Source organism: Dreissena polymorpha, chromosome 2, assembly GCF_020536995.1.
Source record: "Dreissena polymorpha isolate Duluth1 chromosome 2, UMN_Dpol_1.0, whole genome shotgun sequence".
Taxonomy (NCBI): domain Eukaryota; kingdom Metazoa; phylum Mollusca; class Bivalvia; order Myida; family Dreissenidae; genus Dreissena; species Dreissena polymorpha.
In genome coordinates, this window is record NC_068356.1 from 130,370,678 (window position 1) to 130,396,810 (window position 26,133).

The following is a 26,133-nucleotide window of genomic DNA, read 5'->3' on the forward strand; positions in this document are numbered from 1 at the left end:
CAGATTTTATACTTTCAACTTTTGCGCTGGTTTTATTTTCTCGTATGATTTACTAATCAAATACAATTATCAGAACCAATATTTCCTAGTACATGTAGTTCTATGATTTATACACAATTATAACAATATCATAAAACTTAAATTACATGCATAGACAAATAATGACTCAGTTTCCATGACATAATATAAATGGCAGTTGCCTTTACTGTTACAAAATGTAGTTAACCACAGATATTGAAAATAAGTCAAAGTTTAAAGCACAAGAAAATCATATAAATTGACAGCCTTTTCCATATAAGTGAACAAAGCTCTTAGCGTAAATAGGAAAATAATACTCTACTTACGATGTCGCTTTTGATCTGACATAAGTGCAAGACATTAAAATTCCACAGAATTTTGTTTTTCAAATTTAACAGCACTGCTGCAATACACCACCAATACTCCAAACAAGAACAGCACAATAAAGATCAAGTCAAAAACACATGTACTTACAACAGATATAAAAAAAACACAAACACAATAAAAATATCAACACAACATCTCCAGAAAGTAGCAAAACTAACTGACATATCTCACAAGAGATTTCAAAAGCAGGAGCACTGATGGCACTAACAGATATTTTTGGTGGGAGAAAAAAGCCCATGAGATGAAGATTGGTGTATATCAGGGGCAGCCTGGGTGGAACTGGCCGGAGGGGCAGACAGGAATATGATGGATATTTGACTACATGCATTTTCCAGGGTCTCTACAAGCTTAGAAACATGGTTTCATTCTATGTACAAAAGTGTTTTAAAACTGTTGAAAACTAGGACAAAGACCGTAAGACCTGAATTCAGCTACATAACGGCTGCAGTAATTTAAGCAAGCTACGTCTTTGGACTAGTTTGCTATAAATAGGGGATAAGAGTTAAGATATGTGTAAATAATCAGTTTGCCAGATTCCTCAGCAACAGTTCCAGAGCTCTATAAATTGCTTATAATGAATCTATGAATACTGACAGGGCATTGTCATCAGAAACACATCTGCAAGGAGAAATGCAATCTGTGTGGAATTCCATTCAGTATGGTACCAGATTGAGAATTGTTCTGACAAGATTGTGACGCGATTTATTAATTTATATCAAAGATTCCTGCATTGCTGAGGTACTGAATTGCAGCAACTTGTAACTTGAGTAAATCATATATGAGCATGAATAGGCTTTCAACTAGATTAATTAACACTGAGCAAAAGTGGTTATCATCAATGCATTAAACAACAGAAGGTGATTGAAATTTTCGCCTTTGGACTTAAAACAACACAACAAATTTTTTAATGATTACAACTATGTGCACAACTCTTCACTGATAACTCATATGTATGCATATAAAACAAAGTCCTGGTGATACATAAATATCACTATCTCCATCTAAAGTCAGAATAACAGCATAAAGTTCCTGACAGATAAGTGGTCCCAATTACAAAGCCAAGGATTTGAAGAGCTTCACCCAGGAAGTCTCTTCATATATTCCAAATGATTTTATACTTCTTAAATAATCAGTATTATAAAGTTCCATGAATATGGCACATTAAACATGTAAAATTTAAGTTTAATGTATCACAAATAGCTGTACTTTATGAACTTTGCAGCATTTTTTTATACATTATTTCAGTTTTAAATTTGTACTCAATGGTATAAAATGTGAACACATAATATAAAATTATCCAGTGCATGTTTATGAATTTAAGATCCTGAAGATGTTACACCCTTTAAATATGATTGACAGCATGATTATAGAAATATATGTGCCATCTCTTGAGATAACAAGATGCCAGATGTAAAGTAATGCTACAAGTGGCAAAGATCACACTGGAAACACCCATCAAAATCACAAACAAAAATCTGCAACCAAAAATATATTGTGTGTTCACTGACATAGCCTTAATGTAAGCCCCATCATGTGAAATGGGTCTTATTCCATATGCAGTTAGATCTCCAGACCAGCCTGTACATGGGTCTTATTCCATATGCAGTTAGATCTCCAGACCAGCCTGTACATGGGTCTTATTCCATATGCAGTTAGATCTCCAGACCAGCCTGTACATGGGTCTTATTCCATATGCAGTTAGATCTCCAGACCAGCCAGTACATTTGCACAGCCAGGTCAAGAGCAACCCTTTCAACAAGAAAGTTACACAAGCTTCTGTAGCAGACAGGGTAGGTCCAGACCTCACTGGACAAATGCGCAGGCTGGTCTGGAGCTATGCTGGCAGGATATGGCATAAGAGCTGTTTTCACATGACACAGTTATTATGAAAGTATTGTCTTATTATAACAAACCCCATTATGCAAACAATTGTTAGAAAAAGATAATATCAAGAATAATGACATTAAACCATTACTACCATTACTATAAATATATCCTAATGTTGGACGCATACCATGTATTTTCTTTCATTTTAGGTCAATACTGATGTTACAATAATTTCATAAAGATGAAATTATGACATTACTTAAGACTTAAACATTATTCTTTTTTACTAAAAATTCATGAATTATTGTATATTTCTACATGTATTTATAATGTTATTTGTATTTTTGGATTACATGGGCCTCAAGTATTCTACATGATGACTAATCTCTAATCAATATATATTGGGGTCAAATGGTAATATCTAAAATGGAAGCAATATTTCATCATCATATTTCCACTGGGAAATATAAATGCCAACACCACAGAATTATGGCACTGTTACAGATAGGTACCCCACAAGAAGCAGCACATAAACAATGCATGCAACTGCAAATTTATGACAATATATAAAATATGTCTCTTTGGGCGACAGCAAACTGCTAAGGATTTCTTGGTAAAGCCTCAATGTTCAGTTGTATTCTTTTATTATTTAAATTTTTATGGTAACCAAGGCTGGCCCATAAAAGCATACATTGATTTGAGATATTATGCAAGCTAAAGGCCAAAAGCTCACATTGTTTGGGGCAAATATCAGATTTTCCAGCACATTGTGATCACTTTCGATTCAGTTTTTTGGACTGGACTTCAGTATACCAGGAGCCTCTTTCACAGATAATTTGTCCAAGAATTGCAATCCTATCTCCTCATCCCAATAAAGTCACCATAACCATTATATCACTGATTTCTGCAGTTTCTGACTAGTTCTGTTGGATTTAAAGTAAAAGTAGTTACTGAGCAGCACAACCTAAATGTTGGATTTAAAGTAAAAGTAGTTACTGAGCAGCACAACCTAAATGTTGGATTTAAAGTAAAAGTAGTTACTGAGCAGCACAACCTAAATGTTGGATTTAAAGTAAAAGTAGTTACTGAGCAGCACAACCTAAATGTTGGATTTAAAGGAAAAGTAGTTACTGAGCAGCACAACCTAAATGTTGGATTTAAAGTAAAAGTAGTTACTGAGCAGCACAACCTAAATGTTGGATTTAAAGTAAAAGTAGTTACTGAGCAGCACAACCTAAATGTTGGATTTAAAGTAAAAGTAGTTACTGAGCAGCACAACCTAAATGTTGGATTTAAAGTAAAAGTAGTTACTGAGCAGCACAACCTAAATGTTGGATTTAAAGTAAAAGTAGTTACTGAGCAGCACAACCTAAATGTTGGATTTAAAGTAAAAGTAGTTACTGAGCAGCACAACCTAAATGTTGGATTTAAAGTAAAAGTAGTTACTGAGCAGCACAACCTAAATGTTGGATTTAAAGTAAAAGTAGTTACTGAGCAGCACAACCTAAATGTTGGATTTAAAGTAAAAGTAGTTACTGAGCAGCACAACCTAAATGTTGGATTTAAAGTTAAAGTAGTTACTGAGCAGCACAACCTAAATGTTGGATTTAAAGTAAAAGTAGTTACTGAGCAGCACAACCTAAATGTTGGATTTAAAGTAAAAGTAGTTACTGAGCAGCACAACCTAAATGTTGGATTTAAAGTAAAAGTAGTTACTGAGCAGCACAACCTAAATGCCGCCATAAATAGTAGCCTTGCTCTGGAAAAAGGGGCTTAGAGCATATGTTCAAAGTGTCGTCCCAGATTAGCCTGTGCAGTCTGTACAGGCTAATTAGGGACAAAACTTTCCTGCCAAACTGGATTTTCTCTAAGAACAGACTTTCTTTAAACAAACAAGAGATGTGTTTGTCAGAAACACTATTCCCCCTTCCCCACCGCTTTGATATATATATATATATATATATATATATTTCTTTTATTATATCCCTTTACAAAATATTAATTCCCTTGTTAAAATGATCTGTATCTGCCAAATGATAAATTATCTCCCTTTAGAGCTTGTTACTTACCTTGGATTTGTTTTTTTACCTTTTACCCTAAAGGATGACCTTGACCTTTCACCACTCAAAATGTGCAGCTCTATGAGATACACATGCATGCCAAATATCAAATTGCTATCTTCAATATTGCAAAAGTTATGGCCAATGTTAAAGTTTTCGGATGGACGGATGGACGGACAGTTCAAATGCTATATGCGACCCTACCTGGGGCATACAAATACAATGTAAGCAGAAAGTGTCGTCCCTGATCAATTTTAAACATACTTATAGTACACAGAAATAGGGTCTTAAAATCTTGCAATAATGAAGAATTCATAGAGGATTGAGTTATGACAAATTGTTTGGCATAAGCACACGATTGATGTGTGCATATATTTCTCAGTTTATGAGGACCTCCCAGCCTGAGGTTGTATTAAGTGTGGACCCCAAGTGTGCCCCACATCTCACACATAAACTGCCAAATGGGAACCACAGAGATAATGCAGCGCACATCAGCCTTTGGTCATAAATTAGTGAGCATTTGTTGTTGTAGTTAGGATATTTCTGTATATTATTGTGATATGACATCATTATAGAGCAAGCTTTTATGTTGGTAATTAGTATCAATGATATTTTGATTTATGAAGTAAATATTGGGCATAAACCCAATTAACTTTCTAGACTCACGAAAGTTGGGACACACTTTGAATTATGGCAGCAATTTTAAGCTATTTAGTTGTTACTGAACAGAACTCGCATGCTTGCAGGAAATGTGATTGAACCCAGGTCACATTAGTGAGAAGTGCATGTACCAACCACTGCGCTAGCCTGAAGATATTACAATAAGTGAATATCAGAATTTCCTTTATATAATCAGTCAATTCAAAATTATTTATTTTGTGATTATACATTTTCCACAAAGTGGTACTTATGTTGCAAAATGTATTCAATTACAAAATACTAATGGTAAAATCCCCCTGATAGTAGTAGGAGCTGTTTTTATCACTTTTACTAAATAAACATTAAATATGGCGCATAATTTTGTTTGGTTTGATAATTTTTTCTGAGAGCAGATATCAAGGGCTAGATTGATTACCCAATAATAAACAATTACTGCACTAGGAATTATACAGAAATGCATAATAGCAGCAAAACAATTCCAATAAATGCAGTTAAATTTAATCTGCCAGAAAAAATTAGAAAGCTATCAAATATCTTAGAAAGAGTCAGAAAAAGAATCATATAATGAGAGTTTGGAAACCTTAGCCCAACAAACAACAAAAACTTTCCCAATCCAAACAAACACAAAATACTGGAGTTGACAAAATCCTGTAACCTTAGTATAAATTAGTTCAACATAGCCAGAAAATCAAAACTTGCTATACCCAAATCTTCTGGAAACTGGGTCACACAAATGGGGGGTGGGGGAAATTCAGGGCTGAGACTGATTACTTCAGTTGCATCTGTGTTCTCTACAAAATGATATCTCTGAGTACTGACATTGTTCAGTGGATCTATACTGCATAGTCATGAATTCAAAATTATGAACACAATAATACCATGGTAATATAGGTTTCATGCATGGTTAATTGAAAATCATATTAGAATCATGTTAGTCATGCAAATAACATTACAATCAAAGATGCCACTAGTACTAGTAGCATAAAGGCTCCCACTTTGTCACAGACGTGACGTATACCCCCACGTGCCGCATTGACACATACTATTTTGCATGCTGTCTTCACAAAACAAGAGAATCTAATTTATGGCAATTTTTAAGAATTATTATGCCATTATCATTTATAGCCATTTGGACCTTTGAACTCTTGAATTCTTCCACATGACACGCAGTCCAATGACTGTGAACAAAATTAATGTACAGTCATTTTAAAATCTTACCATGAATGACATAGTTATGGTCCAGACAAGATCATATATGGCCATTTTTGACCTTTGAACTCAAAGTGTGACCTTGACCTATGAGATATCGACGCAATACTTACGCGCGACACACCGTCCAATGATGGTAAACAAATGTGCCAAATGATTTAAAATCTCACAATTAAAGACATAGTTATGGCCCGGACAAGCTCATTTATGGCCATTTTTGACCTTTGAACTCAAAGTGTGACCTTGACCTTGGAGATATCGACGTAATTCTTTCGCGCGACACACCGTTCAATGATGGGTAACACATGTGCCAAATGATTTTCAAATTTCACAATGAACTACAGAGTTATGGCGAGGACAAAGCTCATTTATGGCCATTTTTTTACCTTTGAACTCAACGTGTGACCTTGACCTTGGAGATATTGACATAATCCTTTTGCGCGACACACTGTCCAATGATGAACAAATGTGCCAAATGATTTTTAATTATAACAATGAACAACATAGTTATGGCCCGGACAAGCTCATTTATGGCCATTTTTTACCTTTGAACTTTAAGTGTGACCTTGACCTTGAAGATATCTACGTAATTCTTTCGCGCAACACACCGTCCAATGATGGTGAACAAATGTGCCAAATGATTTTTAAATCTTACTATGAATGACATAGTTATGGCCCGGACAAGCTAATTTATGATCTTTGAACTCAAAGTGTGACCTTGACCTTGGAGATATCGACGTAATTCTTTCTCCCGACACACCGTCCAATGATGGTGAACACATTTTCCAAATGATTTTAAAATCTCACCATAAATGACAAAGTTATGGCCCAGAAAAGCATTTAACCTTTAAACTCCAAGTGTGACCTTGACATTGGAGTTATCAACGTACTTTTTTCACATGACACACCGTCCCATGATGGTGAACCAATGTACCAAGTCATTTTAAAATCTAACGATAAATGACATAGTTATGGTCCGGACAAAATTTCGGTTTAAAACACACTAAGTGACCCCATGACCTAGTTTTTGACCTGGCATGACCCATATTCAAACTTGACCTAGAAATCATCTAGATACAACTTGTGACCAAGTTTGGTGAAGATCGGATGATATTTCGGGACAGACCAGCAGACCGACCGACAAAGTGACTCCTATATAGCCCCCATTACCAGTAATGGGGGTATAATACACATTGAATCTTGGAACTTGGAAGAAGCATGGAATTGCAAGCCATGTCCTAGAAATGCGCTAGAAATAACCTTCAGAACTTGTAACCTTTGACCATGAACTCAAATTTGTGAACATTAACAATTGATAATGCTCTAAATGTTCTCACATAACAATCATTGGCCTTCAAGCAACGTCCTTTTGTCTAAACTCACCTTTGTGATTGTTTACATGCTCAAATTTAGTCATGCAAGTTGGTGAGGGAGGGGGTGGGAAGGCCTCGTCGTGTCCGATACTCCCATAGGAACTGCGACTGGAAGTCAGGGGCGTGCGGAATCCATTGAAAGTGAAGCTACCGACGCTACTAGAGCGACTCGAGAGTTTGTCGGGCGTGATAGGGGGAGTGGAATACAAGTGACTGTGTACTAAGAGGTTCCGCTTTCCTGCTGAATGGCAACAGTGGAAACTTCATAAGTACAGATACATGTATATGTGTCTTACAAGCAAAATAAGGCAACAGTGGTGGGGAATATGTTTACCATTAGTATGACTATAGTCTGACAAAAAATGAAATTACTAACATGGGCAAGCAATAAGGTGGTGATGATAAATAAAATGAAATGAAATAAAAGGTTTTTAGATATGGCACAACATAAATAATAATAATTTAGTCAAAGACATGCATTGAAAACAAAAATGTATAAAACGTAACTAAAAAGATTTACGAAAACAATTTCTAAAACTTATTTACAACAAAGTTACAACACCAATCTACTCTGAAAAACAGCTTGATTATAAAAAGTTGCATGACATCAATTTTCTTTTGGACGAATGAACTAATGCATGGCTGGTCTACAACAGTGATGGCACAAACTGCTTGTAACTGTTCTATACCTGAGTTGTCTATAAGCACCACATGATCTGCTGGGAACCACCCAGGTTTACCGGAGCAGCCGTCCCGGAGCACGGAACCGCGCCACATCCCATCCTGCCTCTGCTCAACAATCTGCAAGTAAACAAAAGTGCAATATAGAACATTTGACATTTGTTCTAAACAGAGAGCTCAAATTGGTATTGTTGGAACGATTTGCAGATAATATTTTGTATTAATTTTTTTATTAATCGGCATGCCCAAGACCAAGGGGCGTGCGCAAGGCACAGAATAATAACAATTATTTTCTACACTTTTGCTGAAAATATATGACAAACGCATAAGAGTTTATTGAATGCTGTCAAAATGTGCGCAAATCAATTAAGTGGTGGAGAGATTCATCAGGCACAATATGATATATATAATTTATTTCATTTTGTAAAATTTAGGAGTGGCAAATACCAATTTATCAAAGTAGTTTATCTGCTGACCACACATGACTCAGTAGATATGCAGGAAATCAGAGATTCCACTGCTATTGAAGCTTTAACCAACTGTCACTCAATCCTCAAGTGGAATAGACTAGGGCTACTGCTAATGAATGAAGCCTCATAATAAGATAAAGCCAATGGTTTGATGGGCACACACTGGGGGATTATTAAGGGAGTCCCAGTTCACTCCAAGTCCAAGCATGATGGTCATTAGAAATGTGAACAGGTGCCCTTTATCAGACTCTGAAAGAAAGATTTCTGTCTCCATGGCTGAATAAGTACTCATATGCATCTCAAGTTGTATTTGATTGCTTTGATCTTTTACATTTAAAATGAAGAGTGCAATATAGTGCTCAACGGTATTTATGCATGTTGTTGATGCTTGAATGTCCATAACCTTCACATATATATAACTTGACATAATTATACATAGAGATGTTACATGACTTTGATATGTTGTGGGTCCTAATAAATAATTATTTCAATAAACAAGATGTGTTTGTGAAACACAATGTCCCCCTATATGATGTTTGACATTGTAGGATGACCTTGACCTTGTGAAGGATGACCTTGACCTTGACCTTTCACCACTCAAAATGTGCAGCTCCATGAGATACACATGCATGCCAAATATCAAGTTGCTATCTTCAATATTGCAAAAGTATTCATAAAATAAGCGATTTGGGCCACATATATTTGACCTCTGACCTTGAAGGATGACCTTGACCTTGACCTTTCACCACTCAAAATGAGCAGCTCCATGAGATGCACATGCATGCCAAATATCAAGTTGCTATCTTCAATATTGCAAAAGTATTCATAAAATAAGCGATTTGGGCCACATATATTTGACCTCTGACCTTGAAGGATGACCTTGACCTTGACCTTTCACCACTCAAAATGAGCAGCTCCATGAGATGCACATGCATGCCAAATATCAAGTTGCTATCTTCAATATTGCAAAAGTATTCATAAAATGAGCGATTTTGGTCACATATAATTGACCTCTGACCTTGAAGGATGACCTTGACCTTGACCTTTCACCACTCAAAATGTGCAGCTCCATGAGATACACATGCATGCCAAATATCAAGTTGCTATCTTCAATATTGCAAAAGTATTCATAAAATGAGCGATTTTGGCCACATATATTTGACCTCTGACCTTGAAGGATGACCTTGACCTTGACCTTTCACCACTCAAAATGTGCAGCTTCATGAGATACACATGCATGCCAAATATGAAGTTGCTATCTTCAATATAGCAAAAGTTATTGCAAAATGTTAAAGTTGGCGCAAACAGACAGACAGACCAACAGACAGACAGGGCAAAAACAATATGTCCCCCACTACTATAGTGGGGGACATAAAAATATCTTCAATATTATTTGTATAATATGTGTGTGAAAAAGCAGATGTCTGCAATTTAATTCTCATATAGCAATTAATTATCAATTAATATGAATTTAAACACATGGCGTTCAGCAATGGCCAACAGGACAATTGATTCATGACAGCCAGGGAAGGTTTGGTGTCCTGCAATCAACAGTCAGGAAGCACTGTAGGTTACATGGAACTAATTGCCAATTATCAATGCTCCATTAGCATCCCCCAATACCAGTATTGCTGCCCTTCTGCCATTGTTTTCAGATCCAGACCAGTCTATTGTATTGCATTATTACCCCAGATTGAAAACCATAATATACAGATTGTTTTCTATATTTACAGCCTTTTATGTTCTTCTGTGTCTTGCTTTTGTTCTGAATAAATTGGACTCATCTTTGTTTTTATCAATAAGAGTTATAACTGATTACTGCACCATTTTAAAAGAAATAATTGTACCCTATTTCTGAAATGCAGCAGCTTGATTGTAAATGCAAACATGAAACAAGAATGCCTATTTGTAACAAGATACCTTGAAACCTCCTAAAGGTCTGCTGTAAATGGATTTGTGAAGGATGTGTTAATATGTGAATTGTGATAGGAAATCATATGATTAAAACTTGTAAGAAAGCAGGCTACTTTAATTTGGCTAATTTTGATAATTCAAAGGCCCTAAATAAAAAGTGATTATTATAGTCAATTGTATGCATATGAAATAAGGTCATTTTGTGTAGAGAAATGCCACAGTGTGTAGAATATTTTAGAATATTTTAAGTTAAACAATGCTACATTTACCAGGAACATTCCTGGCCAAGAGAAACTGTCAACTCACAGGTCAACCAATTAAAACCAGAATGCAAATAGGAGTCAGGGCATTGTAGTATTGATTAACTGATGGAATTTCACAGACTGCCTGCCAAAATATTGCTCCAAAGAGCCAGAGCAGTCTTGCATGATAATGCCTTTTTTGCCAGCTGATTACTTGTCAGATATTTATGTTAGTTCTGGTGTTATCCATTTACTGTTAAAATATAAATCCCTATGACTGAATCCATGTCTATAATGTGAGGAGCAAAGTTAAAGTCGACATTTGTACAACAAACAATAACGTGTGAAACACAACCAAAAAAAGTTTGAAGATAATTTTTTTAATAATTCCTTTTCAAACAATGAAATAGTTAATATCTGCATTTGTTCATACAAAGATTAAGGTGGGCATGAGTTCTTTGCACATAATTATGCTGACAAAAGTTTACAGACATTATCCCGTTTATTAACATTATGAACCCCCTACAAGATTATCTCCCAGGACTTATTGAAAATATGCTTTGTCAGTATATATGATTTCAATTCATTCTCAACATAGTACAGTATATTACAGTGTCAACACATATCAATAATCAATACATGCACAATTATGTTGAAGCAAATAAAAAGTCATAGACACCCACAGGATGGCCAGCCAAGATACAGAATCCAATAGGGCTGCAACGGGTACCCGAAATATCCGATGATATCGGATCCAACTTCAGATTCACGGGTACGGATCCAACCCAGAAAATTTCTGTTCTGGATATGTATTTTCATAGTTGTATGTAACCTAGCACTGTTTTCACAAGTATTGTTTTTTATACAGACTGGTTCTGTTTAAAAGATAAATCATACGTGTAATAGTCGAAATTTATTGACGAGTGACAGTCAAATAGCAGATTATTCGAGATCCTTCGGCTTTTATTGCATAAGAGTGTCATTGGACATTCTGTAATGAGCACCCAAAGCAAAACCAATTCAAAATCATGGAGGATTTACACATTACAAATGCAATTCCTAATGGCAATAAGTAAGTTTTCAATCCTTATTGTCTTTCTGAGTTGTATTAAAAACAAAGGTAGTGGATCCAGTGCGGCTAGAAGGTTATTCTGGTAAATTGTGCATAATTTTGCGACTTGTCAAATTGTGTTCCTGCATCATGTAATGTCTTGAAAGGATCTTTCGTCATATACTAAGTTTAAATGCTATCTTGTGATGTAAGCAACCTCAGTGCCCAGTGAGAGAATCTTCTCCACAGCAGGAGACCTAGTCAGTGCTCATAGGGCTTGCCTGGACCCGGACAATGTTGATTTGTTAATTTTTGTGAAAACAAACATCGAACTGTATGAGCAGTGAAAAGTGTATGTTAACGAGCAAACTATTAAGTGAATAAACCTTAAGGTTTTGCTTTGACATTGCTACAATTTTAAATGAGAACTTTATGTTTTTTGTTAATAAATGTTTAATGCTTTGTAGTCAAATTATACTTCTAAACCATTGATTTCTTTAATTTAGACATACAATTCTCATTTTCTCTTATCGGAGGAATCCGGATCCGAAAAACCGTAAGAAACCATATTTGGATTCAGATTGGGATCCTAACCAATTTTTTGGATTCGTTGCAGCCCTAGAATCCAATATGTATCCTTTATCATGGAGTACCAAAATCTCTCCTAGGCCCCTTGACCCATTTGACTACCGGCAACCTTCACCATTATACCTTGCAGCCCTGATCCTGAACAGATGGCTGACCCAACAGTGCCACCATAATTGTAACCATAGCAACCATATATACCTAGTGCACTCTCAGGTTATCCAGGGTGATCTCACAGCTGATGAACCACAAGGCACAGTAAACAGATCCCCAACACAATGCTTATCAAAAATAACAAACAAACTTATTCCATATGCTGATGGTCTGTAGCAATCCAAACTCCATCTTTGCCTTTATTACTCAGGGACTATCATGGAAATGAAACGGTATCGGGTCCGTTCGCCCTAGTTACACATTCGCCCTGGGTCCGTTCGCCCTAATACTATCAGTTGCATATTGGGGTATAAACAGTTGATTTTTCACACATGTAAGCAAGTGTGTACCGTTATTAATTAATATAATAATCAATTAGTGAAAATTACTGGCCTTTAATACAAACACGCTTACAAGTTAAAGAGCGCCGTCTTTGAATCACGTTTCGGTAACACTTTTTTGTGTGATATTTTTGGAATAACCAAACTGTGAATTATCCCAGTATATAAAATGGAGCTCAAATATCTGGTTCTATTATTCCAAAAATGATTAATGTGTGCATTGCATTTTGTGCAATTTGGAGGTACAGCCTAGACAACATGCGGTTTAACGTATTAAATATTTCCTGCATGCATTTTCATGACCAGATTAAAGTTATAAAACCTGGCAAGTTTTAATTATTTATTCTCCTTAGGGCAATGGCCCATTAAATTTGCATAATTGAGTTAAAAACCATGTATACCGGTATTTAACAATGGTTTCACACCTATGACAAATATACTTTACACTCCAAAAAACATAATGCACGCCTATTGTTATACAAACAATTGAAGGTGTAAGACAACGACTGACGAACAAACAAAGAATTAATAGGTTGCATATTTTGTTTATTTTATAGTAACTTTCTGTACAAAAATAAATCATGTGAAATTATTTCTAATAAAATGCAAATATCTATATAAAAATAAGAAATACGTTAATCAAATATTGCAGACTTTGTAAACTTACATATTAAAGCGATCAATTATGACACACAATTTGCTATGATCTTTTTGGTAGTATTTATTTGTTTCATAGTTTGAATTAGGGTTCTTGAATTAATAGACTTCTATAAAAATTCATAAAATAGCATTGATTATGGATTGTCGATATCTATTCATTACTTACATATTGAAAACATACTGTTTTTGTATATTCATATTATCATGATTAAATCTCAATACAAACATCATCAATATTCATTTAAAATAAATTTTCAACTTGCAATAAACCCGCTTGCATTGCGCTGTGTGAAGTAGCACCTGGCGTTTATGGATCGTTGTCGATTAATTTAGAGATTACAGAGATAACGGTCTGTGTTAATTGATTGTGTTACAGACTATATTTTAAACAAATAAAGCCTTGGTGTGGGTGTTAGCGAAATTTGTTTACGTCAGTGTCAGTTCATGAAATTAGATACAGTTAATTAGTAAAATATTATTTAATTGCAATTTTATCCTGTTGTGTTATATAAAATACATTATTGAAATTATTGTGTTATGGAAATGTAATCAACATTTAGTGATGAAGGAAATATCACCAGCACTGATCAACAATCGATGGACAACTCGACATCTACAGATGTATCATCTATATGCATCGATATATATTTATATACTCAATAAATGGTGAAGGTAACAATAAAATGTTAAAAAGATAACACATTTGTTTATATTTATTGCTTCCCTGCTTTGATAATAAAATTAAGGGCGAACGGACCATGGGCGAACAGGATTTAGGGCGAATAGGAATAAAGGCAAACTGAAATTAGGGCAAACGGATCCGGATTCAAATGAAACTGATTTCAATATTTAATTCAGTTATTAACCATTTGCATGCCTGTAAATGAACTTAAAGAAGCCGATTGTCACAGTTTTGTATAACTATCTATGATATTATGTCCACAATTCTTCTAACAATAAAAGAAAATCAGATTTCTCTTAACCTAATCTGTAATCTCAGCTCCAAGTTATTATATGACCGCCATCTGAAAATGTTACAGACTGCTACAATTCATAAGAAACTCTCCTGGTGACGAATTCCAAGCAATTAAGAGTACAAGCAGCTTGTGGAGACTTCTCAGTTTGACAAACCATGAAATGTGTCCAGCTGGAAATTGATACTGGAAAAAAATGCTTGGTAAATTAATTCAAGATTCAATTATGACATCTTCCAACGTCTTCAGGCACTGAAAAATAGCTCATAACTGCTTCAAATATAATTTTAATGGAGTTGTTACCCAAGAACAAAATGTAATCCTTTATGCTCTACTTGACTGGCAGCAATTATCAGCAGTATCCTTTTATTCCTTTAGTATCCAATCTACAAATATTCCACAGTAATTACTGGTTTATTGCGACCTTGAAATCCTCACTAGTTAAGATCCAGCTATTACAGAATCAGGTAAAAAATCCTTAGTAACTTCAATATCTTTTCCAGAAATATTCACTTATAGCAATTGTGGCAGTGAACATTTGTAAACCAGTAATAGTCAGATCCTTTGAGGGACACCTTATTTCATTTAAAACAACATTCAGATTATGTATTTATGTAACTGATCCAGCAGTACCCAAGCCTTTAACAATTACAATGACCAGGAAAACTGGAACCACTAATGCATCCCAAACATCTAGGTGAGGGCTGACCAAACATTATTGGTTTGTAATGCTATTCCAAGAAATATCAAAGAGGGTCGACTATCCAGTAGCCATTAAGATCTATCATACTCAACACATAGATACATATATTATGGTTGTTTGGCCTTTATATGTGTATTCGTTCATAGCAGTAAAAGAAATTGCAAGTCTTCATGTAATGCCTTAGGTGTGTATGCTCTTTAAACTTAAAAACACCAACAAAGTGAAGGCTATTTGTTCAATGATGTTGTGTCCACATTATGCTGTCTTGTGTTGAAAGGGACTAGTTCACAGTTTTAAAAAATGATGATTTTCAAAATGATTGGCATAGACTTAAAAAATAAGGTTTACATTATGTTTAAACAAGCGAATAAACAGTCCTGACCAAGATTTTTTAAATAAATATTGGTTCATTCATTGAAAATCATCAGTTGTTATCAGTAAAATAATGAGGCATTTATCATGTGTCCTCGATACTCTGAAAAATAGGTTGAGTACTAAGATATTGATTATGTTGCACTTTTAAAAACTTAAGACTATGTGGCCCAGTGGGGGAGCGTAAGAAGTCCCAGGATCAAATCCCCAGTAGGGCAATATTTCTAACAAACGTTTCATATTGCAATTATTATTAGAATTAGACTATTCAAAACATCATAGATTCGTTAGTTCAAATATTTAACTTTTTTTTTTTTAAATACAAAAATCTGTGAACAAGTCCTCAAAGGCCAATCAGGGACGACACTTTCCACCCACAATGGATTTTTGTTTTAAACAAAAAATTCAATACAAGCAGAAAGTTTTGTCCTTCTTAAACCAATTCTACACAGGCTAATCTGAAACTATACTTGACACACATGCATAAAGCCCAGTTTTCCCATAACAAAGCTTATATATATATATACATAGGTAGCCACAAAGATGAGCATCACCCCCCTAAATGATGACCTTTTTACTGATCCCAAATCACCAACATGGACGGGTTGAAGTCTTAGTCAAACCCTTAAGAAGCTAATTAAAAGCTCAAACCTTTTTCTCTTAGATGTGTTTGGCGTCAAGTAATTCTGGTACATGATGAGTCAACAGATAAAAGCCAAATGTTCTCCCTTCAGTGCATTGGTCACTCAGAATATTTGCAATGATTATGACAACGCCTTACAGCAAGATGATACCCAATTAAGACAGTTTTATCTGGGATCTGATGTTTAATGAGCTGTAAAGAACAGATCTAGTGCCTGATGATACAGGCTGCTACTTCAGGTTGCAATGTCATCCATCAATGCCCAACAACACCTTTTATCTCTAACAAACATCTGGAAATGCACCAACCAGTCATCAAACCCAGCACCAACCAGTCATCAAACCCAATGTAATGCAATGATTCTCTCCTGAAACAGATATTTAGCGAAGTGGATGTAGATAGTTTTAAAATTAATGGCTCAAAAAATATTTTTTGGATGAAAACGTTGAGATGAGCTAAAAATTTCATACAAGGAACATCTGCCAAAGTCTGTAATTGTATGGAAGAAACAGGCATCAGACTTGCTCGATTTAATATTTCATGCATGACTTAAATGTGCCTATAAAAGCTGATCTATTGTGTTTATAAATACTTACTTTCATTCTGAAATATTTTATAAATATTAAAAGTTATTTTATTACTATATATTTTTATGTTTGTTTAAGTTTCTTAAAAAATCAATTTCTGATCACAAATATCTTGACACAACACTTGCGCATATGTATTTTTTAATTGCTATTTTATTTGAATTGATTTCTTTAGAAATTCCTTATAGGTCACATAACCCCAAACCAGAACTCCTGTTTGCAGGGTTACATGCAGTCAGTTTGATACTTAGCACACATTGTTGAGTGCATGCTGCCTAGGATTTGTAAAATACATTGCAAATGGTTGGTTTTGGTATCAACTTGAAGGTATATTTGTAAGCAATAAGAAAATAAGCCATTTTTGTGCTCTACTTTGTGTTGATGGTTCCCGGCTTTGAAAGTAGGTCATACTATTTGAGCCCAAAAAAGCCGTATGCACAGCTGTCAAAACCGGTGTGCCTATTCTAAGGTAAATATTTTGAGTTAGCGCGTATAGAATTTAATGACATGCATTTTTTTTCAAAAGATTATGCATTTATCTTTCCAATGATGTATGATGATATAGTGGGTATGCGCTTGATCATGGTAAAAATTGATATCAAACTTCAACTATTTTATATGTAATATAGAAGGAAATTAATTGGGCATGCATAACCTATACAGCATACAGGAAATATTTTAGTTCAATACAAAGGGAACTAGCCCAGCCAACTGGCATCAATGTATGGAATATACAGTTACCTCCCTTTTATGAAACCCAATACTGATCCAATCAACAACTGTTTGTACAAACTACCTCCCTTGGTAGGTTCACCATAGACACTGCATTCACACCACAAAGGTTTTGAGTTTGTTTAACTTTGTGGATTTTAATAAAAATCAATGTTATTTTCTTCATAATTGAATATTTTATATATAGTTGATAGTAAAATATGTAAAATACAATCAGATGTAATAACAGTTATTGAACATTCTTCTGCTACAAGACTGTAACTCATGTTTTCTTATCAGAGTAATTTGTGTTACCTCTTGAAATGACAGATGCATTAACAAAAACAAACTCAGCATTTAAAGGTGCATTATAAGAACTTCAGTTAATGTTCAATATCCACAGATGAAGCCTTTAAAAGATATCTATATCATCCTTTCTTGTTGGTTTCCAGATTTTATCTGATACTGTTGTTGATCAAAATTGAACCACACTTTGGGAAAACTGGTCTTAATGCATATAAGTATTATCCTTTCCATTCAATACAGGCCATTATGGGACGAAACTTTGCTTTTTGTAGAAAATTTTCATTTAAAGGAAGTCTTTTCAAAATGAAAATCTGGGACAATACTTTAAGCACTAGAATAAGCCCAGTTTTTCCCAGAGACCAGGTCAATTCTATGCAATTCAAGCTTCTTATTCAATTCAAGATAATCACAGCATGTTTAATAAGACCCTTATTTACATTAAACAGCCTTGTAAAAATTATAATGGTTTGGGAAGATATCAATACTTCCTTATATGATAACATTCATTTACCCTGTTAATGATTAACAGCCTAAACTCAAACAACTCCCTATTCGATTTACAAAAAACATGTTCATATATTACAATCATTCAATTCTGTTTGTATTTCAAGGACATTAAAAAGCACACCTATACACTAATTTATTGCGTCTAAAATGTGCTGAATTTATACACACAAAATGCAACTTTAATTTTGTTTCTCAGGTTAAATTTGTACCTGGTCTTTATGAGGTAGATTTCTTGTATACATGTATTACACAATATGAGAACTCACAGATCAATCATGACTTTCTAACTATGAAACAATGATTGTGATTAGTTTTTACAAGAATCAGATCATCAAATAAGTGTAATTTTTTATTTCATACAAGCTCAACTTGTTTTCCAGGTCTTATTAATCTGTGTGATAGTGTATGTCATTATAACAGAATTGTGTCTTCGGTAAATTGTCGAATGACTAAGCATTAAAGGTATTATGCATGCTATAGCCAGGCAGTTTGTCACAATTCTAAGAACCCAAACTGAATTAACAGTTTATTTGCTTGTTAAACTGATGTTAAACACACCTTTTTTCATGATTTTGTGTGTAATAATTGTAAAGTTATACTCATCAACTTAACAATTGAGCCACACTCTGTGAAAACCAGACCTTCCGCTCCAGGTCTCTTTGAACTTGAAATATAGTTTCAGCTGAAAGTGTCCTATTATATTAGACTATGCTGAAAGTGTCCTATTATATTAGACTATGCTGAAAGTGTCCTATTATATTAGACTATGCTGAAAGTGTCCTATTATATGAGACTATGCTGAAAGTGTCCTATTATATTAGACTATGCTGAAAGTGTCCTATTATATTAGACTATGCTGAAAGTGTCCTATTATATTAGACTATGCTGAAAGTGTCCTATTATATGAGACTATGCTGAAAGTGTCCTATTATATTAGACTATGCTGAAAGTGTCCTATTATATGAGACTATGCTGAAAGTGTCCTATTATATTAGACTTATGAACACTGCACAGGCTAGTTGAGACACTTTATTACGTACATGCATTTAGCCCAGTTTTAAAGGAATGCCTGCTCAATAGCTTTAATCAATCAGCAGTGAACATTAACCCATTTATGCCTAGCGTCTAGAAAAAAGGCCTTGGCAAACAGCTTAGACCCAGATGAGACGCTGCATGATGCGGCGTCTCATCAGGGTCTACGCTGTTTGCTTAAAGGAATGTCTGTAAGAAATATTCTAAATATAAAAATTAATATACTAGACATCCCTAATTTTGGAAATAAATTGATTCAATTTAGAAGGATGGGAGAGTCCACTAGGCATAAATGGGTTAATAGCTGCTCCAGAACATCATACCTTGATGAGATCGCCATCCCTGAAGGTGAGGCTGTAGGGTTCATGTATGTTGCAATGGTCTCTCACTGCCTTAGCCTGTACACTGAAACTGGCCTCTGAAAATACAAATGAAAATAATTAATTAATTAACACCTTCAAATATCCAGTTAAATTCCAAAGAAAAAGTTTTATTGAGGCTAATAGAGAAACTCTCAATTCTAGTTGGCTGGGAAAAATTGGTGCTTGGTATCTAAATGGAAAGATCTGCAGCGCAAGCACAAACCTTGAATGGTGAAAAAAACAATTCACCTCTGGTTTTTGGGGCAGCTGCTATATGTCCACTTACCATTATAACCTGGTAAAAGCAGTGACCAAGATAATTAAGCTGCAAATTTCACCCAATGTTTAAAAACGCAAATAAATAGAATATAATGCATATACAATAAAAGCTGCGCCATGAGCGCATGATACGCCCGTCGTTCGCCAATGAAGTAGTAAGGTAATAAATAACCCTTTGAATCATTTTTTTACTTCAGTTTATTTGTATTTGAATACATGGTTTATTTTATAAGTACATGAGCATGGAAATCACGAAATTTTGACGAACAAAGTCCCATAACTCTGGAACGACAATTCAGAATTCCGTCAAAAACGAAAGGGGATCAGGGTTTATCAATATTAAGATTGTGTTGAAATTTGAAAAAAATCCATCGAAGGATATTTGAGCTACAGTAGGACATTCAATGAAATCACGAAATTTTGACGAACAAAGTCCCATAACTCTGGAACGACAATTCAGAATTCCGTCAAAAACGAAAGGGGATCAGGGTTTATCAATATTAAGATTGTGTTAAAATTTGAAGAAAATCTGTCAAAGGATATTTGACGTAGCGTACGACATTAACAGACGGACGGACGGACGGACGGACGGACAGACGGACGCGGGGTATACCATAATACGTCCCGTCATAGACGGGCAAATAAAAAATCCATCGGGGGATATTTGAGCTACGGTAGGATACATGAACAACAATAACATTTAAGGTCACAGTGACCTTGACCTTAGAATGAATGACCTTGAAATGACCAGTGGTCATCTAAGTGTGCTTGCAAACCTTCATGTCAAGTTTGAAGACTCTATGTCCAAGCATACCAAAGTTATAACAATTTTAACATTTTAACATTTAAGGTCACAGTGACCTTGACCTTCAAATGAATGACATTGAAATGACCAGTGGTCATCTTCTAGTACTGGCCAATCTTTATTTCAAGTTTGAAGACTCTAGGTACAAGCATACCAAAGTTATAACATGAAATAAGAACTTTAACATTTTTACATTCAAGGTCACAGTGACCTTGACCTTCAAATGAATGACCTTGAAATGTCCAGGGGTTACTTACTAGTTCTGGCCAACCTTCATGTCAAGTTTCAAGACTCTAGGTCCAAGCATACCAAAGTTATAACAACTTTAACATTTTTACATTCAAGGTCACAGTGACCTTGACCTTCAAATGAATGACCTTGAAATGTCCAGTGGTTACTTACTAGTTCTGGCCAACCTTCATGTCAAGTTTCAAGACTCTAGGTCCAAGCATACCAAAGTTATAACAACTTTAACATTTTTATATAGCTACAGTAGGACATTCAATGAAATCACGAAATTTTGACGAACAAAGTCCCATAACTCTGGAACGACAATTCAGAATTCCGTCAAAAACGAAAGGGGATCAGGGTTTATCAATATTAAGATTGTGTTAAAATTTGAAGAAAATCTGTCAAAGGATATTTGACGTAGCGTACGACATTAACAGACGGACGGACGGACGGACGGACGGACAGACGGACGGACAGACGGACGGACAGACGGACGGACAGACGGACGCGGGGTATACCATAATACGTCCCGTCATAGACGGGCGTATAATAAACGATACAAGAGCCTCAAAAGAAAATGTTCTGCTAATGTATGGCATTTTCTCTTTGAAATTATGATCATACCGCTGCAACGCTTTCATTCAGTCGAAAGTTTGATAGCAAGCGCCTGGACGATGGAGAAGGAAAACATCCAAAGTTATTCAAACACTCTTTTGACAAGATTATGTGTATTTGAAAAGTGTCTGTACTTTCAGTTTTCAGCATGTTGCATAATAGACATGTCTAAGTGAGATGAAAGACGTCCGCGATTGTTTTGCCTCAAACTCAGTCCATCGCAAACTTTTTACAAGCAAGAGAGCCAATATCTGCCAATTCAGTTGTGTCATATATGCAAACCTTAAACAAGGTTAATATGAAATACCAGAATTTGAGTTGGACCAACATAACTGAGGTATACATTTTTATAACTTATTTCACCCATTTCCGAAATGAATATATATTCACCATATTTTTTTCAAAATCAATGGGTGAAAAGCCTATTTCCTGAAACATTATCTTAGGCACTGTAACAGGCAAACCTGCAAAACCATTTATGTAAAATTTAGTATTCTTGTAATTAGCCCTTAATTACCATACAGCATGTTCAGTATTTGGGATGTTTTTACGTACATCAGCCATGAAGATAAACAAACACTTCAAGGTTAAACTGTTACCAATACAAGAAATAACTTGATGTCATGTAATTTCAGTAATTAACCCAATCAGACCACTGATAAGCCTTTCCAGGCAGGGCATTAAATCAAGATGCAGTCTCACTTTCCAGGAAACTCACTGACACAATTAATGTCTTCTTCACTTCCAATTCCTATCAAGAAATCCCTATCAGTGACATACCCTTATCAGGCCTTTCATTCATCAATACTGGAATATCTTTTCTCCTATCATATCAATAATACCTGTTATTTAGTGCATGAAATCCCCACACAGACAGCTGCCATGTAATTTAATGTGCTTTCAATGAAATTCATATCCATTTCAAAGGAGCACCACAGGGAAAACACTTTGCAGATTGGCTAAATTCCAAAGCCATAAATGGGTCAAATATCAAGAAATAAACATTCAACCACAAAAATATTTTTACAAGAGGGCCAAGATGGCCCTAGTTCGCTCACCTGAGAGGAGTCGGTTCATTTAATCTTCACCAAACGTCAAACTTGACCTAGATATTGTCCAGACAAATATTCTGGTCAAGTTTCATCATTATTGAACCAAAACTCTGGCGTATGGAGTGTTTTTGTAAGATTTTACCTGGTGACCTATATTTTGAGTTGACCACCCTTACCAAACATCAAACTTTACTTACAAAAACAAAAATTAATATTTTGACCAAGATTCATAAAATCTGAAACAAAATTGTGACCTCTAGAGTGTTTACAAGGATTTTGTATGATATAATGAAAATTTGGACAATCTAAGGGCAATAATTATGGTATTATGTAATTTTGCTCATTATCAAACTTGACTGAGATCTTTCAGCAACTTTCATAAAGAATGCTTGAGAAGTGTGAATGCTAGAGTGTTTACAAACCAAATGTGGACGAACGGACGACGGACAAAGACCAATTCTAAAACCTCAACTGAGCAATCAGGTGAGCTAAAAAGTGTGTTTCACCGATCTGAGCCATTTTCCAACTTGTCTGAGAAATCAATAAAACCAATGTATTAACTAAGTTTTACGATGATTAGGCAAAAATTGAGACTTCTATAGTGTTCGATCACAAGGTTTCTTTCTAAACTGCCCCTCCCCTGGCGGCCATGTTTTTTAACCGATGGGGACCATTTGCAAACTCATCTGAATGCCAAAATGTGACTTCTAGAGTATTCACATGTTTTCACTATATACATATAGAGAAAATTGCCCCGCCCACTGGCCATGTTTTTAACCGATCTGGACCATTTTCCAACTCGTCAGAGATATCAATAAAACCAATGTTTTGTCCAGCTTTCATGATGATTGGGCAAAAATTGTGACTTCTTGTGTGTTAACAAGGTTTCTCTATATCCAAATAAGGAAAACTGCCCCCCCCCCCCCACTGGCGGCCATGTTTTGCAACGGACCAGAACCACTTTTGAATTCAACCAACATAATAATTATCATTAAGACAAACATTTTAACAAAATTACATGAAGATTGGGCATGAAATGTGACTTCTACAGTGTTTACCAGGTTTTTCTTTTTTTTGACCTAGTGACCTAGTTTTTGACCCAGCATGACCCAATTTTCAACTCCATCGAGATATAATTGGGACAAATCTTCTGACCAAGTTTCATGATGATCGGACAAAAAATGTGGCCTCTAGAGTGTTTACAAGGTATCTTTATAGCCAAATAAGGAAAACTGCCTCGCCCACTGGCAGCCATGTTTTTCAACCGACCAGAACCACTTTTGAGCTCAACCAACATATCATTAAGACAAACATTTTGACATGAAGATTGGGCATGAAATGTGACTTCTACAGTTTCAACAAGGTTTTTCTTTCTTTTGACCTAGTGACCTAGTTTTGGACCCGGCATGACCCAGTTTCGAACTCGACCGAGATTTCATTAGGACGAAGCTTCTGACCAATTTTCATGAAGATCGGACAATAAATGTGGCTTCTAGAGTGTTTACAAACAAATGTGGACGGACGGACAGACAACGGACAAAGACCGGTCACAAAAGCTCACTTGAGCAATCAGTCGAGCAAAAAAAAACAACAACATGTACATCCCATTATAGCTCTTCTTTACTGGCTTACAAATTGTGAAGCATTTGTATATGCTGTCTTGAGAAAAAAACTTAAATGCATTTTGCTTTTAAGTTTAAGGAAAATGGTTATATTTTCAAAACTGAATAAATTTGCATGATGTGGTTATACTTACAATTACTAATTGCCCATAAGTTTCCTTAACCCTTTACCACTAAGATATGTATTTTCACGCATTTAATCATTCTAAACAAGTTCCATGAAGAGCTAGTCATAAATATTTTTTCTAGAATGGTAGAATGATTTTTCTAAGATTGAAACTGGTGACCTAGTTTTTTTCAAACACTACACCTTCGTGAACTTTTGACTTAGATACTGTCAAGATAAACACTCTGACTCAGATTTATCAAGATTGAGCCACCAATATGACCTTTTGAGTGGTAACATAGTTTTCTATATTTTACCATGTGACCTAGCTTTTGGATGCACATAGTTTTCTTTATTTTATCATGTGACCTAGCTTTTGGATGCACATGACCCAGATTCAAACTTGGTCTAGATTTAGTCAGAATAATCATTCTTACAAAGTTTCATTAAGATTTAGTGATAAATTTCGTCTCTAGACAAGGTTAATCTATAATTTGACCCGGTAACCTAGTTTTGGCCACACATGACCAAGATTTATGCTGGGACTAGATATTGCCAAAATGAACATTCTGACCAAGTTCTATTAAGATCAAGTCATTAATGTGGCCTATAGAGAGGTAACAAGATGTTGTTGTTTTTAAGATTTGACCAAGGAGACCAACACATGTGATATTGATTGAATTCTGCCTAGAAAATGTCAAATAAACATTCTCACCAAGTATTAACAAGATTTACTCATAAATATGGCTTCTAAATAGGCAAAAAGGTTTTTTCTTATATTTTACCTGTTTAGCTAGTTTTCTAACACAGATGAACACAATTTAAAACTGGGCATAGATATTGCAAAGATAAACAGACTGACCAAGTTTCATCAAGATTGAGTCATAAGTGGCCTTGATGGTGGAAACAATGTTTTTCTGAGACTTTAACTACTGACCAAGGTTTTGAATGCATGCAACTCTGAGATTCAAACTTGACCAAGATATTGTCCAGAAAAACATTTTGAACAAGTTTCATCAACATAACAGGGTTCATACAAACATTTCCAAGCGGAATTCAAGCACTTTTTAAGCACTTTTCAAGGTCAAAAAAGTGAAATTCAAGCACTATTTCTATTTGCAGCTTCGAAATGTCTTTGAGTACTTTCTCATGACAATTCTTAGGAAGATTTGTTCATACATAACAACTCATTATGCTTAGCCTATATAAGAGGAAGACATTATATCAACAATGCTGTTGTTTATAAAATATTTATTTGATGAAACAAAGTCTTACATAAAATCAGTTTTAAGTATGACTAGACAAGTTTTGAGTGTCCACTCACAATATTTGACCAATGCTCTATTTAAAAAAAAATCAACATAACCAATTGTCTTAATATATGATAGGCCAATTATTGACAATTAAAGTTTTCAACCTGAAAACTTATATGATAGATCAACACTGACGTTAAAACAGTTTTCATCATGTACAATTACATGACTAGTGAAATACTGATATTAAAATAATATTCAATAACCAGTTTAATGAAATTTGGAATACATAAACAGAATCAAAACGACCACATAATAAGATAGGACGATGCCATCTTAAAC

At 35.0% G+C, this 26,133-nt stretch overlaps 1 protein-coding gene across 6 annotated transcripts in view; it reads right to left on the reverse strand.

The window, feature by feature from the left end:
- Window positions 1-26,133, reverse strand: part of LOC127868994 (caskin-2-like) — a 187,613-nt gene that overhangs the window by 50,049 nt on the left and 111,431 nt on the right. For 3 of the 6 annotated variants that reach the window (XM_052411232.1, XM_052411230.1, XM_052411235.1), the window contains 4 exons: window positions 19,790-19,884; window positions 8,224-8,335; window positions 7,545-7,775; window positions 5,657-5,743 (listed from right to left, as the gene is read on the reverse strand). In XM_052411232.1, coding sequence (XP_052267192.1) covers window positions 5,657-5,743; window positions 7,545-7,775; window positions 8,224-8,335; window positions 19,790-19,884 — 525 coding nt within the window. The remainder of the gene's footprint in view (window positions 1-5,656; window positions 5,744-7,544; window positions 7,776-8,223; window positions 8,336-19,789; window positions 19,885-26,133) is intronic. The other 3 variants (XM_052411231.1, XM_052411233.1, XM_052411234.1) reach the window with 3 other exon arrangements.